This window comes from Falco rusticolus, chromosome 4 (genome assembly GCF_015220075.1).
Source record: "Falco rusticolus isolate bFalRus1 chromosome 4, bFalRus1.pri, whole genome shotgun sequence".
NCBI classification, from domain to species: Eukaryota; Metazoa; Chordata; class Aves; order Falconiformes; family Falconidae; genus Falco; species Falco rusticolus.
The window spans coordinates 13,915,338-13,934,897 of record NC_051190.1 but is presented as its reverse complement, the minus strand read 5'-3'; the positions used below and the strand labels follow the sequence as shown (position 1 = coordinate 13,934,897).

The following is a 19,560-nucleotide window of genomic DNA, read 5'->3' as shown; positions in this document are numbered from 1 at the left end:
GTGGCAGGGTGAGAGAGCCACACAGCATCTTTAAGCTTCCAGATTCATCCCTAACGCACCTTCCCTTACCCGTCAGCTGTTCTGACTTGCTGCTCCTCACGGCTGCTGGGCTTGGTTCACTCAGGCTCAGCCTTAATATTACAGTTATGCAAAACTACATACAATTTCTTATCCTCTGTTTAGTTTCTCATGTTGAAGCAACTCCAGGGCACGGTGAGTCCCACCTGTTCCACCTCCTTCCCTGACAAAGCAGTTTCCAGTGAGAAACCAGCAGATCTGCAGCAGCAGCGGCGCAGGTTCGTTGATGGCCGGTGGGCAGCGGGGGGACCCCTCCCGTGGGCTCGTACCGCTGTAGCCAGCGGGGCCTGAGCTGCCAGCCTGTGCCCACTGGGCACCAGCCCAGACCTGGCAGGGGCGGCAGGGGCAGGGGCGGCAGGGGCAGCCCCCCTTCACCCACGGCAGGCCCGGCCTGCACAGCACACCCCTGTGTCCCGGCTGGCAGCGCAGGCCGCAGCAGGGCCGCAGGCAGTGCCATAGCAGCGCCGTAAGGCAGCTGGGAAAACCTTCAGCCGGGCGAACCCGGGGCCGGCTGAAAAAACAAACAAACAAACAAACAAAAAAAACACACACCAAAAAAAAAAACCCCACAAAAATGACACATGGGGGCGAAGGGCAGGGTGCCGCTCAGCGGGCGCTGGACGCGCAGCCCGCCCTGCCGCCCGCGCCCCGCCGGCCCCGGGAGGGCCCCCGCGCCCCGCCCGCCCGCCCCGGGAACACCCACGGGCCGGGCAAGGTCCCGCCGCGGCCGCCCGGAGCCAGGGCCCAGCCGGAGGGCGCCCGGAGGAGCCAGGTACGTGGGGGCTGCGCTCGCCCGCGGCGGCCGGGCCCCGGGGCCTCCCGGCGGCTGCGCCCGCGGCCGCTCAAGGGCAGCGCGGGGGCGGTGGGTCCCGCCGTGGGGCCGCCCTGCCCCGGGCCGGCGGGCAGCCGGGGCCCGGGCTCTGAACCGGGGCGGGAGGAACGGCTGACTGCTGACAGGAGCTTCCAGAGTGGAAATCTCTTGGAGTATTAAAAAGTAGTTCAGGAAGGCCGGCAGCCTCGTCAAGGGAAGAGCCTGCTTTGTTTTCCAGATACCACGGGGTTTTTCTTAGTAGTAGTATCCTGCCCACATCCTGCTAACGTGGGAATTACCGGGTCGCAGCCGATGCCAGCCGAGCCCGTGGTTCACGGGGACCCCGTGGGATGTGGGGGCCGGCCTGGGGCGCAGGGGCCAGGCACGTTAACACACACCTGTGGGATACTCCAGCAGTAACTTTTCATAAAATATCAGGAACAGACTGGTTAAACGACAATAGTTATGTTTTAAAACACATCAGAAAACCCGCATTTTGAACTCTTAAACGTGCCCTAAATTTTCATTGTCTGTATTATTGCAATGGGGACAAGGCAGCACCTAAATATTCACACAACCCCTGTACAGGTACAACACCTTGGCCAACCCGCTGCAAGTGCCGGAGGCACACCCAGCACCCTCGCCCAGCACCCACTGGAAGGTCCCAGCGCCCAGCAAGCCCCGGCCCGTGCTAGAGCCACGCAGCTTCCAGGATGGCTCTGCTGGAGACCAGCAAGTCCTCACTGGGCTCAGTCCTCGGCAGCATGAATCCTGACCTTGCCAGCGAGAGGCAAACGGCCTCCTTCAGCGTGGAAAAGCTCACGGTCTGGCTGGACGGCGGTGCGGAGCACACTCGGATTCGGAGGGCGGTGGGTGAGTGAGCCTCATGAGGCCCCTGGCTGTCCCGCTACTTGTGCTCCTCCTTTGCAGCATGGTGCGCTTTGCGCTGCTGGGTATTTGCTTATCACCCATCTCTTTAAAAAAGTGGGAGTGTGGAGATGGAGTTCCCTGTTAGTGTCAATCAACACAGCTCCTCTGCAGCCACCCCACCCCCCCCAGCTATCTGAAGCTTTTCCCCTTTCCTGCTCCCATGCCCAGTATCTCTGGCAAGTCTGGATAAACTGGAATACAAGGACTGAGGGTTGCACAGGCAAGCGAGCACCTCTGTGGGAGGGGGCTGCACATGGGGGCTAGCGCTGCTGCTCGGCAATGCATGCCAGGCGTGAACTGCAGCCAGTGACCCTCCTGGGCAGGCTCATTCAGGTGGGGAATTCCTTGCATAGGTTGGCTTAGCCAGGCTGAACTGCTCTCACTTACAGTGGGTATCCCAAATTAGGACTGTGTGCTCAAAGGAACAGAGGGAAAAAGAATATCCTCTTTTGTCTCTGTAACTACATCCGTATTATACTCTTTATCAAATGAAAGCAGCACAGGCCACTGGGCTTTGCACACTTCACGGTGCAACTGGAGTTCAGTATAACTTTAAGTAATTGGACTTGGACTCAAGGTTTCAAGGCAGAAAGGGAGCAGCAGGAGTGTTCAGGCTGACAAAACGAGCAAGCCCAAGAGTTGCTTCACAGTTCTGCAAAGGGCTGGTAAAGTCCCGAGCGGGACACCCAGCAGCTCCAGCTGTTAGCCACCCTCTGCACAAAATCCAGCTAACCTCAGCTCTTGCTGCTGTCAGGGCACTGAAACAGCAATTAGAGACAGAAGGATCTATGGCATTTTCTGCCTGAGGCACGCAGTCATCTCCAACAGCCTGACCAGGGACGGTGCCTTACCCTGCAGGGTCACCATTTCCACTCGACAGACCCCTCTCCCAGGCCCACTTGGCTCCCTTCCCCTCCTCCTTCCCCAAACTTGCCGCTTTTCCGACTTCGGCCTGACAGCCATCAGAGCCAGCACCAGCAAAATAAAACTTGTCTGCAGTCATCCTAAAAAGCCACAGCATCACTGTTCACAACCCCAGTCCTGGCCGCTCCTCCCCAGTGGGGCTCGAGGCACTGCCTGCACCTCCCCAGGCCCAGGAGAACCAACTCTTCTGTGTTATTTTGCAGTCGAAGCTATTGAATCTGACCCCGTATTTAGCAGAGAAAACCAGTATTTCCAGACCCAGAATGAGAGGTACGAAGCAGCAGTCAGAAAGGCTGTTCATCTCCAGAAAAAGATGCACGAGATGGGATGGACTGAGAATGGACCTGAATTTAAGTACATTTACAGGTGATTTTTATTAATCTTTTTAATGTACAACTGTTTTTTTGTTAGAAGTTGTGTATTTCAAGAAGAATCAGCTTTAGCAAAGGCTGGGAGAGGCCAACAGTTGACAGATAAGGTTTTGATACAAACGTGCTGCAGGTTTTTACTTTAGCAGCACACTCGGGAAAAGGGAAAATGATGATACATGGCAGGGAACTTCTCAAAGAGCAGCACATGGGTACAGCGTGATAGATCACAGCAGTTCACATCCCCAGTGTGATATTTCCACTTCAGCACGCTCCTTACTTGTGCTACAGCTCTCAGAGCACCCATCAGACATTTTAAAATGTATAAGCAGAATTGGAAGTAATGCTGTTTCAGTTACATTACTGACTTCCACATTAAATTAAAGACATTTTCTCTATCTAGAAAACCCATACTGTATTAAAAACAAAAACCAAAAAACAACAAACCAACACCCTAGTTTGTAGGTAAATTGAATAACGTATTTCTCACAATCCTTTCCTTAAAAAAATTTCTTAGCACTTTGCATGGGGTTGAGGTCCACATTTTAATTGCTTGCCCCTCCTTCTTTCCCCCTTTGCTAAATCAATTACTGGCTTGCTGTTGCCGTTTGGTGGGGTTCCATACCCAGTAAGAAGGCGCAAGTTCAAAAGTGTCACTCAAAAGGGCAATACCTGCACAAATCACTGCTGACACTCAAAGTAACTTCCGAATATTTCTTGGAATCATAGAACCATAGCACAGTACGGGTTGGAAGGGACCTTTAAAGGTAATAATAGTCCAAGCACCCTGCAATGAGCAGGGACATCTTCAACTAGACCGTGTTGCTCAAAGCCCTGTTCAACCTGACCTTGAACATTTCCAGGGATGGGGCATCTACCACCTGTGGTGGTTTAACCCCAGCCAGAAATGATGTACCAGGCAGCTGCTCGCTCACTCCCCCTCCTGCCCCCCACCGAGGGATGGGGAGGAGGATCAGAAAGGAATGTGAACTATAGGGTTGAGATAAGAACAATTTAATAATTAAAATAAAATAGGAGGGGGGAAAATAATAATAACAATTATAATGAAAAGGAGGGAGAAGGGGAGAGAAATAAAATCCAAAGGGAAGGGAGAAAAAAAAAAAAATAAGTGATGCACAATACAGCTGCTCACCCCCGCTGACCGGTGCCCAGCTAGTCCACGAGCAGTGATCAGCGGGCCCTGGCCAATTCTCCCCCCCAGTTTATATGCTCAGTATAATGTCCTATGGTATGGAATATCCCTCTGGCTAGTTCAGGTCAGCTGTCCTGGCTGTGTCCCCTCCCAGTTTCCTGTGCCCCTCCAGCCCTCTCGCTGGCAGGGCCTGAGAAACTGAAAAGCCCTTGACTCAGTATGAACATTACCCAGCAACAACCAAAACCATCAGTGTCCTATCAACACTGTTCTCACACCAAATCCAAAACACAGCCCTGCACCAGCTACTAAGAAGAAATTTATCCCAGCTGAAGCCAGGACACCTCCTCTCTGGGCAACCTGTTCCAGTGTTTCACCACCCTCATTGTAAAAAAATTCCTCCTTATATCTAGTCTAAGTCTACCCTCTTTTAATTTAAAACCATTACCCCTTGTCCTATTGCAACAGGCCCTGCTAAAAGCTTTGTCCCCATCCTACGAAAGATTATTTTTAATAATCTTTTAAGGTAGGGAGGTGGGGGGGTTTTAGCTCAGCCTCAAAATGTGACTGAAGTAATCGGGAAAGAATCCTGTGAAGTAAAATAAAGATACAAAGGGCTCACGAGCTATCAGAGCCACAGGAGCTTTGGAGCTGGGCTGTGTTTTTAGGAGCTCAGCATCTGTTACTCAGAACAGATAATTCCTCCAAAAGCAAGTGAAATAATGAGCTAGCAACACTTCAGAAAACTGCTACAAAAGAAGGAACAAAAGCAGCTTGGAAGAGCACTTTTCCTGCAATACCGTGTTGATGCTGGATGTTGGGCAAGGTATGACAATGCAGAAATCAAAGGGCAGCAGGTGGTACTGTCTGGTGATCGACACCGTGTCACTGCCTCATTCATCACATCCCTGGAATTTCATCCATATAAAAATACCCCTTGTGCCTTCTCTGCAGAGCACTGTCAGGAGATGTCGCCTTTCTCCTTCACCGTGTCTTCATGAGAAGCATTTCAGTGCTGGGCTCCGACAAACAGATCACCAAATGGATTCCTCTCGCCACCGAGTATCGGCTCATTGGAAGCTACGCCCAGACTGAACTGGGGCATGGTAAGGCTGCAAAGAAAACGCGGCATTTCCACAGGACAAAAGGCTTCAATTACCCCAGATTCTTGGGGGATTTCAGGTCGAGCTGTCCCTGCTTCAGTGGGGCAGGGGTGGCTGTGGGGGTAAATGCCACTTGCGTGTTAGAGGTTGATGTCCTCTGTGTTCCTCTGCAAGCTGGCGAAACCAAAGCCAGTGCATCTCCAATGTGGAAAAAATAACAGAGTGAGCATGAAAGCTCATGGTTAGACAACAGGCACTCACCATCGGTGGAGGGGATCAGCCAAGCAGCTTGCCCAAGCTGGTGGTTGTCACCATGAACTAGGCAGCTTGCCCAAGCTGGTGGTTGTCACCATGAACCAGGCAGCTTGCCCAAGCTGGTGGTTGTCACCATGAACCAGGCAGCTTGCCCGAGTACCATGTGGCTCAAGAGATCTTTGCAGGAGATGGTGTGGGGTTGCTGGGAGCATTGTGCCACGGTTCTCATCAGGAGGGTAAACCACAAAACCCTGGTAATACCCACAGCAGCCTCCAGGGATCCTCCACTCTTTCCATCCTTGTGATACACCAGGAATTCTTCTTGTTTGTTTTTGCTTTTTTTTCTTAAGGAACGTATCTTCAAGGTTTAGAAACAACAGCGGTCTTTGATACCACTACGCAGGAGTTTATACTGAACACACCGAAGATCTCTGCCATGAAGTGGTGGCCTGGAGACAGTAAGTATCACACAAAACATTTTGGTTTTTCTCATTTGCTTCCTTCAGTTACTAGGTCTGCCTGGTCAAGCTCTGTGTTTGGGGGCCAGGTGCTAGCAGAGGACTTCAGTAAGGGATGCACATATTGGGAGGCAAGTGAGACCAAAGGGGTTTGTACAAGTTCAAAGGCCAGAAGGGAGCCACCACCACCTATCAAAAGCCCTTGGGTGGCAGGGCTGGAGAACTTCGCTCAGGGAAACTCCTGCTGCTGCAGGAATCTATCTTCTCTTCTTTGTAAATAAGAGGCAGACAACCAAAAACTGCACGGAGGTCATCAGCATAAAGGATTCAAGTCATCAGCCAGTCTCGACATAAAGAATTCATGTGAAATTCATGGCTCCCTTCAGGAAGGTATTTCACAGAAAATAACTGGAGTTACTCGAACAGCTACAGCACTTCCCACTCTCTCAGCACAGTATGAACTTTAACTATTTATTTTTTCTCATCTGCTGATGCAAACTGTTTATCCAAGCCTCACGGGCAGCAGCAGAGGCAGGAGGATAACACAACATCTGAGAGCCAAGAGCAGGCTCAGGGCACAGATGCAGGCGATTTCCAGCTTCCAGCAACTGTGGATCACACCTATGCTGACCCATATATTAGCAAGACCTAACACGCAATGAGCGCTGCTGTTAACTGTGAAAACCTTGTCTTAAGGGAATGGGGCTGTTTTTCTTCTTGCAGTGGGAAGGTCAGCAACCCACACAGTGGTCTTTGCTCAGCTGTATGTCCACGGGAAGTGCTACGGCGTGCATCCCTTCATTGTGCAGATACGCAGCCTTCAGGACCATTCACTCTGTCCAGGTAAATGACCCCAGACACTGCAGCACTGTGCTCTGCTTATTTTGTTCTTAAATGTTTTCTAAAACATTGAGCCCAGGGAGAGTTGTAACTGCCAAAACCAAAGACAGATACCCAAGGCACAGTTATCATTAACCCCAATTTTTCACCTAAAGGAAGCTTTAATGTATCCTCAGGCATATCCAGACCAAACCTTCTTCTTAACCAGAAGCCTGGGCTGCTCTAACCACCTCTGCCTTAACACCTCAGTTCTGATCCTGGCCAACATCGATAACAGATGGATCACGGAAACAAACTACCACAAGGCATTCAAATGCCTGTTTCATCCCTCAAGCGAGATCGCCCATGCTGGAAAGAGGCAGAGCTGAACGTGCCCTTCCTTTGAGATCCCCAGCCTGACCCAAAATGGGGAGAAAAAAGTTCAAGTAGAAGTAAGCAGGCTATATTTTCTTCTACTGCAGGCATAATTGCAGGAGACATTGGTCCCAAAATGAGTTTTGAGCACATTGACAACGGCTACCTCATGCTGCAGAATGTGCGCATCCCCAGGGAGAACATGCTGAACAAGTTTTGCGAGGTATGTGTGGACTCACATCATGGACTCGCCTGCGAGACTCTCACAAGTCTCTGCAGTTTACCAAGGGCAGGTTACCTGAATCCTAAATGAAACTCCATGTCAGGAATTCCATGTTCAGAGGTTAGGGTTCACAGGGCAGGCAGAACCTATCTGAACCAGAAGCAGTAAAAGTTTGTCTTTTCAAACGGCTATGTTTCATCCGTCATACAGAAAAATATTTAAGTTTGCATCCATTGAAGGATTTTGATGTCCGTTTTATTCTATGCATACAGATTACACAACAATCCTAGTACTGTGTATTGAAGAAAGCGGCACCTAACATCCTCTCTCTGCTCTAGGTTCAACCAGATGGCACCTATGTAAGACAGGGGTCACAGAAGATTAACTATTTCACAATGACTACAGTGCGCATTTCCCTGATTGCAGATGAAGTTATAATACCTCTAATGAAAGCTTGCACCATCGCCATCCGATACTCCGTGGTTCGCCGGCAGTCCAAGTTAAAGCCTGGGTAATGCCACTCAGGTCCACAGTGGTGGGAAGGGGACAGTACACCATGTTCCCCACACCAGTCTGTATTTCAGCTTTTCATCTTATCTTTCAGCACATCACTGGCTTATGTCCTGGCCCAGATAGGGTATTACAAACATGCTTCCCCATTATTTACATTGAACGAGCTTCAGTCAAAGTACAGCAGAATGTTTACTGTTCCTTCTAAGATACATTTCAGAGTTGGAATAGTTCAGCAGTTCACACAGGCAACTTAATTTTCTTATAACTAGCCCACCCATGGTAATCCCGTAACTCAGCAGAATCCAGACAAAGCAGACAAGTTGCTGAATTCTTAGCCTGTAGCACCCTATGAGTGGGTGCGACATTAGAATACCTTCCAACACCCACAATTCCAGTAGCCACACTGTGACACTGAATTTTATTAGTCTGGTAAGAATCCCTGTAATTTTTATATAGATATTTTCATTTGAATGGATTTCAAAAATTTCCACTTCAGTCTTCTTTCAAAAGCAAGCAGAGCCTAATGAGATCGTGTTTTGGTTCAAACGCAAACCAAACACAAGAGCACAGCATGCTGAACTGCTGCAATAACCAGTTCCATCATTTGAAGTCCTGCATGTACTAACCACAGCAAAAGTGGCAAAGAACATCCAAAAAAAGCGCAGAAAGCTTAAAATAATTTATAGACTTCAGTATGTCCAGGAAAACCTATGTACACCCAGGGCCACAAAGAATCAGTTTGAAAAGCAAAAGTTTTTCAGGGTGCAGTGCCACCACCTCCCTTCGAGCACCTAACAACTTGCTGTCCTTGAAGGTTTCATCCTCCTCCTCTCCCGCAGTCCCTGTTCCCCTTCCGTACCGACTGCACGCACAGAGCCTTTTCTACTGTTAGGCTGGTTCACCAACACAGCAGGAAAAAAAAAAACCCCACACTTTTTTTCCTAGTCAGACTTGTTTCTCTAACAGCCTTAGCAAGCTGGGCAGATTTGCCGCCACGACATCAGCTCAGTCCCATTCACACACTGCTGCTTGGTAGTGAAAAATGCCATTTTTCATTATGCAGTAGGTAAACTAACAGTAGCTACGCCTGTCTCCACACTTTCCCTACTTCATCAGCTGTCTTCCAACAGGGAAGAAGAAGCAAAAATCCTTGACTACCAGACTCAGCAAGAGAAATTGCTGCCCCCATTGGCAGCAGCCTATGCCTTTCATTTCATCAACGACTACCTGCAGGAGCTATTCAACAAGGCGTACAGCGAGATCCAGAACAAGAACTTTGACACACTGCCAGAGGTGAGCTGCAGCAGGATTAGCTCGTACAGCATTTCTCACCTCTCAGTATCCAAGTATTTTAGCAAACTGGACAAGCATTCCTCTTACCCCTAGGTAACTGGAGAAAGAGGAAACACAGATCAAGCTGTGTGTCCTAGGTCCAGAACCAGTGAACAACAGCATTTGCCTCACCGTCCCAAATTTTCTGTTTTGGGGAACTATTGCAGAGTGAAAAGTCCTTGAAAAGCATGTCTGTTTGGTAAAAGCCTTGTTCCAAGTACCTGGTGGCACAAAGCGTTATTTCACAACTTCATCTATGAATGCACATGCAAATACGCACTTCTGAGCCAAAACCAAAAATGTTACTTTTAGATAGAACATAAGATTTTGCAACTGGAAGCCTGAAATGAAAACACTCTGAACAAGGGTGGCCAAAGCCACTGCTGGTTGAGAGAAACCAAAAATGCATAAACTGACCACAGCGTGCCCAGCATGAGGGTGTGCAGCATCCCAGGCAGAAACTGAAGGTCAAGCTCAGGGAGCTGGGTGCTGCACCAACAAGCAAAGGAGGATCTGACAGGGATTTCATGCCCAGAAATGGCACAAAATTTAAAAAGGAAACTTGATCTGAGGATTACTTTAGAACACTTCCACTATTAACACCCTGCATTTTTTTAATATATATTTATTTAATTAATTTTTTCCCCCCCCAAACAGCTCCATGCATTTTCTTCAGGCTTTAAAGCCTTGGTTACTCAGTATTGCACTTCAGCAGTGGACATCTGCCTCCGGGCCTGCGGGGGACATGGGTACTCCTTGCTGAGCGGACTCCCTTCCTTGTATACTAAAATAGTTGCCTCTTGTATTTATGAAGGGGAGAACACCATTTTGCTCCTGCAAACTGCCAGGTAACAATTCAAATGTGTTCACCTAAAAGCCTGCCCTCTCATTTATTCAACCTCTACCACTTCTTCTCCAAAACCAGTAAAACCAGCTACTCCTTTCTCACAGCACCTTCTAAAAATACAGCTCAGGACATAAACTATTCACGTCTTCTGTCTAACAGGCATGGAGGTGCATGGGAATCGGATTATCTCTCTATTTTTGTTTTTGGGACATATGCAGGTGCTGTTCTGCATAACCTCATTTTCCTCTTTGCCTAGTAGGGCAGCAAAAGCATTGCTATACAAGTTTTGCAGTTTATTTTTTGTTAAGCAACCAATGTAACACAATAGCATTACTTTGTGTGCGAGGTTGATTCAGAGAAGGCAAAGTTGTTGGACACAAAGCGGATGAGTCATGCTCCAAGAACACCACTCTCCTCCAAACAAACAGACTGCTGATTATCCAGAGTAGAAGAAATACAGAAGAAAGAAACCACAGCTGCTTGAACTTTTAATAACGCGTGGTTTTACTAGAAGGAGAAAACCAGTACACTTCCCAGGGACAGAGGTGCTACCACATAGCTCTGCTTGTGTGCAGACACTTCTGCATTCGTTATTGCCTCTTCTTGCAAGATAAATAGCAAGGTCAAGAGGTGTCAAAAAACATAAGCGCATGGGGAATGCTCCTTGGACACATGTTTAGCTCCAAGAAAGGGTCTTAGGTTTGTTAACACAACGTGACTGTGTGTTGGAGACCACAGAGGGTAAGACCAAAGCAGCATTAAGACTCAGGCTGCAAAGTTGATATGTATATGATGACTGTGCTGCTGAGACTGCCAATAGCCACAGCAAGTTTCTTCCTAAAAATTCATCACTACAGATTGCTGTACCCTTAAATACAGTAGACAGGCTACCCCTGAGACCCATCACAGATTAGGTTATCGCAAATAACATGCTAAACAAAAGGTTATTACTTGTTTGGGTCCAGTTCTGGACCACTGATGGGGTGGGTCACACCTTGCTGCTCCACACCCAAGCCCGCTTTACTGTTTGTATGACCATTTGCTGCGTGGGGATCACAACCATGCCCGGCTCTGATTCTTACCCTCTTCCCAGGTTCCTGGTTAAATGCTTCAAGGCAGCCAACACTGGCCAGCCTGTTCCGCCATCTGTCACTTACCTGGCTGCAGTGAAACCCGAGAAGTGTCCAGCCAAGAACAAGTTGGATTTTCTCTGTCCAGATATTTACACTAAGGCCTATCAACACATGGCAGTCAGGTCAGTACGGAGGACGGGGGACAGGGTTTCTCTCTTTGACATCAGAAATGTGTTAGGAGTTCACCTTCTTCCTTGCTTTGAAGGGAGGTAAAATAACACAAGTTACACAAGAATTGACACCATCTGCTCCTGAAAGAGAAGACTCACACAGGATTAACAGCCACATCAAATGTTCAATACGAAGCTTTCACATTTAGAACATCAGAAGTTTTTAAGCCATGTGCTACCAAACAACTATAATCCACGGAGCTGATTCTATCCTGAGCTGATGGCACTAAAGTAAATTCCAGACCACATCACTGAGTTGCCATCCAGTAAAACCTTCTGGCAACTGTATCCTGTGCAGTTCTATGAAGTTAAAATCTCATACCTGTGAAACTGATGTTTGTTTTCAATTACCACAGCAAACATAGAGCCTCTCATTCTGCCCATAGCCTTTCAACTACACATTCAGCTACTCAACACAATAGTATCATGAGCGTTCTCATGAGTATTGCATGCACAGTCATGGGCCATATAGGCATCATCTCTAAAAACCAGGTAAATGGATAGGACAACCCTGCTGTCATTCAAATCAGTGTAAAAACAGAGCCAGCGCCATTCTTCCAAAAGCTTCAGTCTCAATGGGAGCAGGGATTTGGCTACCTGTGTAGAAAAGTAGAAACATAATGTAACATCAGTCCAATATTATCACCACTTTATTTTGTTTTGCAAACTCTCCTTACACACACCCAACCCAAGAAGAACTCAGCAGACCCCCTAGTAAACTACTCTGGAAGCTGAGAAGGTAGAAATCCTTCAGTCCAGGGTGGTCTGGGTGCTTCTCCCAGTTTGTACTTAGATTTTGCATAATCTAAAGTTTACTCATACTGAGTGTGGATAACTTCAAATGTCAGAAATGCCATTTTTGCCATTTGATCACACACGAGTATGAAATGACTGCATGTGGGCTACTGTATTCATACACAATATGCTTTTATAATTTTCCAGACTTGTAAGCAGCACAGCAGCTAAACTACAGGACTTGGTTCAGTCTGGAGTCAAAAAGCACGACGCATGGAACCAGTGCACAGTGCAGCTCGCGCAGGCTGCGAAGGTTAGCAAAATTTATCTGTTTATTTGATGCCTGTCTTTATGATACAATATGCAACAGAAACAGCATGATTAGCTTGAAGTCTCAGTGCTGTTTTTGTTTTCTGTTAGTATCTAAGGGACACCACAAAGACCAGGGCACCACTGTGGTCTGCATGCTGGGAAAATCGTAGTAAGAAACAACTCCTGATCTGAAGAATTTGCCATCTGACTAGGCCAGTTGGAAAAAAGACTAAAGGGAGTAGAAATGAAAGGGAGGGGGAAAAAAACCAAACCCAATTAAAAAAAAGCCATGCACTGTTACGGTGCCACTACTGGCAGAATCAGACCTCCCATACCCTGCAACAAGAATCCACCATCTCCAGCTAACGCTCATCTTTTTATAAGAACCCAGTGTTTCTGGCTCCCAGAAGAAAGCCTCCCAAAGCCTACTGAAAGCTGGTGGAGGAGTCACAGCAAAGGTGAAGCATGCCTGGTTTTCCTTACATGTACCACTTACAAGGAAAGCTAACTGCAGGGAAAACAACAAAAAAGCAGTGATAAGTGCAATGTTAATTACTACTGAAAGAAAAATCAAATTGAAGTCAAGTTAGTAAGATTCAAAACCAATTTCCAGTTCACATGGATTAGGCAGGCAACCAGCATGCCTTCAGCTGAAGCAGGATCAGGACAGCAGCATCTGTTCCACAAAACAAGGGTTAGTTAGTACAGAACTAAGCTGAAAAGAAAGCAAGAGGGGAGAAGAGCCCTAAATTTAAATGAAAACCAAAACCACTGATACTTTAGAATCTCCAATTAGTATGCAATTAAGTGCAATTCCTCTACAATTATGGTGAAGGTCTTCCTTCCTTCCTTCCTTCCTGAGCCGAGGAAAGGAAAATTTTAAACAGATCCATGGGTTACTTTAACATTCATTCAATTTTTAATGAAAAACATCTTGCTGTAATCTACTGTTCAGCCAGAGCCAATCCAAATTGAAATGGACTTAGCAAGAAGCCCCTGACAAAGAAAAAGGAACCCTACCTAACTGTGGTGATACCATCTTGGTGGTTTCATAGTAGGGTATAGCCCCCTTGTAGTCAGTAAATTAGACAAAGTCCTTGACAAGTCAAATTCTTTCTCAGCAACAGCAGAGATCCTTCCAAAACCATTGGAAGCACTAATCCACTCATATTAGTAAGCATGATCATAATCCTTCCAAACAAGAACTCACTGAGTAAGGGAGCAAAGACCTGATCTCAGCAGCAGCATTTTTTTGTGGTCACCTGTCTGCTTTGCGTCACCCCCATTTTCAATTACACAGATTCAGTGGAAGCAGCAAGTATTCAATACTGTAAGCTTGAAAAAAGAGCAGAAAAACTGTGTAACTGCCTCAAAACTAAAGAAAACCACCTATAAAGTGACTTTGTAAAATTACTTTCCTAGTAAATTGTTTAAATGTAAATGTATTTTTAGCGGAATGAAAATGAAGCAAAATTTCAGATTACCTCTAGAAAAGGCTGACTAGTGCTTCTTGCACACAAACCCGAAGAAGCCATTCCCTTCTCCTCCCACTCATGGCTGAGGTCTCCAGACTGAAGAGCAGGGGAGACCACATGTTAGAGGACGAGCTGGAATAGAGCTCGCTCTAAGAAGTGAGAAGGAGAACCTAGACACCGGACTAGTCGGAAAGAAACTATTTCTGAAGATCCTAACACATGCAGAGGGCTGGGTGTAGTATTGTCAGTAGTGACTGTGCTGCTGTTCTTTAGGAAATGGGATCTGGGCCCCCAAAGTTTCTTACATACTTAAGGAAGAGTCACCCAAGCCCTTGAGTTTCCCCCATAACATTAAAAACTTGATAGCCTGCTGCTTTCTTGGGGCACTTCTGTATTTACTTCATATTCCACACCTTCCCCGGAGACTCACCCACACGACTGGCACAGCAGCGATATGAGCTGACGCCTGCCAGCTCTCAGCCGAGCAGCTCAGGCACTGGGTACGGCTTTGCTGCAGACTCCACAAGGATTCATTGCTTGAGCAGACACCCAGCTTCTCAGGCAGGTTCTGCAGTCCACGCTGGCCTCCACCACCGCTTGACCATGCCAGCAAGGAAGAGCTGCAGTGCAGGTGTGCCATGCTTACACCCACAGCTGGCAGGAGAACTAGGGGAGCGAACTCATGCAGATACCTACACCACCAGCCACCCACAGCAATGTCAGCATGACAGGAGTCACCCCCACAAACAGGTGGAGTCAGCCTGCTTCATTTGCTGTGGACCTCAGCTAGTACTCCTGTAACGTGGCAGTTAAGAGACTCTACTAGTGGCTGACCCAGAAATTATCAGTTTACTTAAACCCACAAAAGCGAGAGGTAAGTTTTGTCGTCCTTCTGTTCTGGATGCTTTCAGAGCTGAAGCCCTACAGACACCGAGCCCAATATGACATGAGCCCAAGGTCTTCAGTGGAAGAGTTTTCTCCTGTTGATGTGTAACAAAGATTCACTTGCTATGTGTCAACACAAGCGCATTCCAGTGGTTTCCATCACACAAACTCTTTGGGGTATTCACCAGAAATATTTAGAATTAAGTACTACCATGATTTCTGAAGCGGTTTTCTGGAGTTTACAAATACCACAGCGATGAATATTTACAACCCCAATTCTTCTCTACTGTTGCTGCAAGGCATGAATGCAAAAGGCCTGGCCAACCAGCATACAAAGAATACAGACTGGAAGAGTGCCATGGAAATGAAAAGGTTTTATATTCTTTGCAAGAACGTTTGAGTCACTTAGCCTACTAAAAGTGTTTTGAGGTGCTTTCACTGTTGATTGTGTTTGTTTTCCAGGCTCACTGCCACTACATCACAGTGAAAAACTTTGTAGAAACCGTGGAAAAACTTGAGACCAAGGCTGGCATCCAGAAGATTATGAAACATCTTTGTGACCTCTTTGCATTACACGGGATCTTCTCAAACGCAGGACTCTTCTTGCATGACGGATACATATCTGGAGCTCAAATGGACATGGTCACAGCATCATACCTGGACCTCCTGGCTGTTGTTCGGTGAGCAGCTGCTCTAGCATGAGAGGAAATACACAGCTATTCAGTTTGTCCCTGTGAAAGATATAAAATGGTGCTGCTGTACCGATGGCAACATTTCCAAAGCCAATTCACCTCATTCAGTTTTTGTTTTCGTTGGCTGCCAGCACTAGAAATTGATTGAAACATCTACACAGAGCTTGTTCTCACAGCAAAACAGACCTAAGTGTCCAGCTCCTCTGCAATCTCTAAATTAAAGTTCTGTAACATGAAATCTTAAATTATAGATCAAGAAATCCTGAACACTCTACCACTTGCTGTAGCGCAAAAGCAGGATAATATGTAGTCAGAGCAGCACTGGCAGGAGGCAGCCACAGCAACCGATCATATGCTGCAAAACCTGCTTAAGCCACAGCTAATACAGCCTACACTGTTGCCATGGCTGAGTTGCAACTGGTACCCAAACAATCCTGCCTACAGCTAGTTCAGATGCATCTGCTTGAGACCAGTTATGCCTATGTGAATTCTGAGATATGCTAAGGTTTTAACTCACCACAACACTCATTAAGGCCTTTTGACGAAGGGTTCATCTTCCACTGATCAGTGCTGTTTGTAAGATTAATTTATGGTGCAAAGTAGTGAGTTGCAACTGTATGTAAAATTCTACTTAAGCTACCTTAGAAAGGTAAAAAAATAAGAATACACCATAACTGAGAGCTGAACAGGACTGAGCCGAACAGCAAGCATTTTCAGAACTGATCACAGAATTCAAGGTTAAGCAATAAGCTTAACATGATGTTTTCAAAAACCCAACCCACTGTTGTCTCTGGAATTCATTGCCACTTCTCTGTGTTAGTCCATGCCTTGTTAACAGGCTTCAAGAATGGAGTGGGTGTTTACTGGGTAATTAAAAGTCAGTTATTTACAATTAGTAGAAAGGATACAAACACTTCCCAGTCTGTAGCAAAAACCCATCCTTTCCCAAACGCCCAAGCAGCCCTTTCCTAAAAGGAACTGGAAGATGCAAACCACTTTGCATCCCTGTACCTCAGGGATGACTGACAGCCAGCATGACTTCCTACACCCAGGAAAATGGGAAAACAAGGAAAAAGAAACCATCTCTTGCTCAGAAGATGCTGTCATTACATACTTGTCCTTACACTCTAGCTATCTGTTGCTGACTGCTGCCAAATTGGCCCCTGGGCTAAATAAATGAGCTGTTGCTGCTGTTCAGGGTTGCTTTGTTCTTACAGACACAGAGTAGAACACCTCGACACCCCTTGATGAGGTAATAGAAATACTTTAGAGTAGATGAAGGCTGGAGATCAGCAAAGCACATCAATCTAGTAGCAACCTTATTCCATTTTGTAAGACAAACACATACAGCATAAGAAAAAAGGAAAAAAAAAAAACCACAGCAAAGGCCAAAAGAACTCGCAGTGTCTGCTGAGAAAACATCTGACATGAGACTGAGTCCTAAATTAGGGAATTAGGGATGGAGCCCAGGTGGTTACAAGACCCCGCGAATATACCCATTCAACAGCACAGACAACTCAGGGCATTAGTAGACACACCTCTGAGGAATCGAAACAAGCAGGATTTTCCCTACAGCACAGGCAAGAGGGAAGACTGGCACAGGCTTTTTAGGCTGAAGAACCTGGACAACTGACTTTCAAGTTTACCTTTGACTTATTTGCCGCCCTTACAAAGCAATACTCACTTCAGTAATACAAATGTCATTTATCTGCTCCATAGGAAGGATGCCGTTCCACTAGTGGACGCTTTTGATTTCACAGATAAGAGCTTGAATTCTGCGCTTGGCAGTTACGACGGACAAGTTTACCAACGGCTTTACGAGTGGGCTCAGAAGTCACCGACCAACAAGCAGGTATGGATGCTGGACTACAGCCAGGCAACTTCTGCATTAACCAGAGCAGAAATTGTTTGCTTTTCTTTTAATAAAAGCAATTCAGATAAAAGCAAGTAGAATAAGAGCTTTTAATTCTTAGTATCTCAGTCTGAACAATCACCTGTGATACTCCAGTTATGCCACCTGTAATCTTAACTCAGGCATTTAACCTCCCAGCCCCCAGAGTACTAGAGCTTGTACCAGGGAGCTGGACGGTCACCTGCCACCAATGTGGTTTTAGTTTTTAAACTTATATCACTGAGGTTACATTGTACAAAACAAGGTAACACAAAAGTCTGTTTACATACTTTACAATTATGGAACAACACTGGGTGGCTGCAAGAGCCCCTAAATGCAGGGTATTTTCCAAGAACTGGTACTTTTACTAGTGCAATACTTAAATTTTTCTTAACAGTATGTTTAACCAGAAAGCGTATAAATGTTAAACAAGGCAATTTCATCCCTCATGGTCTTCAGCACTTTACTTTCATTTAATTCGTCCATATTGTGGAGTAATGTAAAATTCTGCATGATGTAAATAACTACTGCTGTGTCTGAAAACTCATTTTGCCTTAAGTGAGATTTTTACTGTAGTAATCAGCAACCCTTTGAAACTACAGCTGAACACAAAATTCGCCTTCAGCAAACATTCAAGTTGAAGCATATTTTTTGAAGTTAAATAGTATGCTGTCCCATTTGGGCTGAGTGTTATGTATTGGTTATAAAGGACAGCACATGCTATAGGGAAAGAGATCTTACACATGGCAGAAGTAGCCAGTGGTTTGGTTTTGTTGTGTTTTGTGGGGCTTTTTTAAACAGCCTAGCTTTCTATATTTCAGAGATCATTCTTAAGAAAAAAATTGGTGTTTGCCTTCTTCATTACTATTAATTCCCTTCCACATTCTCTTTCTGAATAGGTGAGCCCAGCCTACGAGAGGTATTTGAAGCCACTTCTCCACAACACGCTATCAAAATTATGAAGATCACGATCTAAGTGAACACCGCACATTTCCTCCTGTTCTTTGTGCAGCAGTAGATTTATGAAGCATCAGTAGTTACTAATCAAAATTAATAATCAGTTACTACTTGCAGTTGCAACAAGTGTGAAACAAGATGCTTAGCCAGTCATTTGCATTTAATCAGACAGAAGCCAAAGCTGAGTGGTACCCACTGCTATGAGGCAATCTACTTGAAAATCACCTAGGGTTTGCCATTTTCTAACCAGAAGTGTCCCAGTAGCATCAAAACTATGCCATCTGGCTTTCTTATTCTTTTTTCTAAATCCACTATATGACAATTAAGGAAAAAAAAATCCAAACCACATTATGAGCTCCCCTTCAGTGAGTTTACAATTACAGTGTGTGAAACTGTACAGTGCCTTCAAAAAAAAACAAAACCCCAGAAACCCAAACTTTACGAAAAAAATCAAAATTTGTATTACAAAGTACATCTGTTTGGACAATTAAAATAGTTGTTACATTGCTCAGCAGTGGAGTACTCCTGGCTAATGAAGATTCCGAGAAAGCTGATGCCAGCTCCTGCCTGCAGAATTTACTTCCCCATTAATAGTCGCTCATACTGTCTTTCTATAAATCTCAGGCTCCAATAAAGTGTATTATTTGGAATACTGCTTCTCTAATTATTACACTTTGTAATTACAGAAAGGGCAGGCTAATCCAGGCCAGTCATTAATTTGCTAGTAAATGAAGTGTTGCAAAGAACATTTTGTGATTATAATTCAATGCCAGTTAACACAGATATTTCTTACCAAGTGTTGCAGGAAAGAAACAACCACGTTTCCTGAGCTCCATCAGTTCAGCTTTTCTTTCCCTCCTTAAAGGAAGAATGAAGCTCTTACTGCCTCTTACTACAAAAGTCAAAAACCCTGTAATGTATGAAGAGGGGGAGAGAAAACATGACAGAGAAATACACCCAGGGTGGGCCTTTTGAATGAGATGGGATTGAAAGCTCTCATCTTCAAGAACCAGCAACCACCACAGAAATCCAGACCCCCTCTTACATCCCCAAAACGCTGTGGTCTGCACAGCCCAGTGTGAAGCAGTTGTGATAAGGACTTGCAACAGGCAGTTGTGACA

General features: G+C 46.0%; 1 protein-coding gene across 1 annotated transcript; it reads left to right on the top strand.

The window, feature by feature from the left end:
* The first annotated feature begins 731 nt into the window (after positions 1–731).
* ACOX2 (acyl-CoA oxidase 2) lies at positions 732–19,089 on the top strand. The gene is made up of 15 exons (XM_037384128.1): positions 732–850; positions 1,478–1,762; positions 2,947–3,109; positions 5,219–5,370; positions 5,973–6,080; positions 6,804–6,923; positions 7,382–7,497; positions 7,836–8,008; positions 9,141–9,303; positions 10,000–10,190; positions 11,283–11,444; positions 12,435–12,540; positions 15,362–15,579; positions 17,311–17,443; positions 18,382–19,089. The coding sequence occupies exons 2-15, from the start codon at positions 1,603–1,605 to the stop codon at positions 18,442–18,444; spliced, it is 2,028 nt and encodes a 675-aa protein (XP_037240025.1). The 5' UTR covers positions 732–850; positions 1,478–1,602; the 3' UTR covers positions 18,445–19,089.
* Positions 19,090–19,560: the final 471 nt, after the last annotated feature.

What these genes read in the sequence shown, in the direction of transcription:
- ACOX2 (XM_037384128.1), top strand. Translation starts at nt 1,603, where the DNA reads ATGGCTCTGCTGGAGACCAGCAAGTCCTCACTGGGCTCAGTCCTCGGC. An exon ending in TGCTGAACAAGTTTTGCGAG is followed by an intron (nt 7,498 to 7,835) that starts GTATGTGTGGAC and finishes TCTCTGCTCTAG; the next exon opens with GTTCAACCAGATGGCACCTA. An exon ending in ACTTTGACACACTGCCAGAG is followed by an intron (nt 9,304 to 9,999) that starts GTGAGCTGCAGC and finishes CCCCCCAAACAG; the next exon opens with CTCCATGCATTTTCTTCAGG.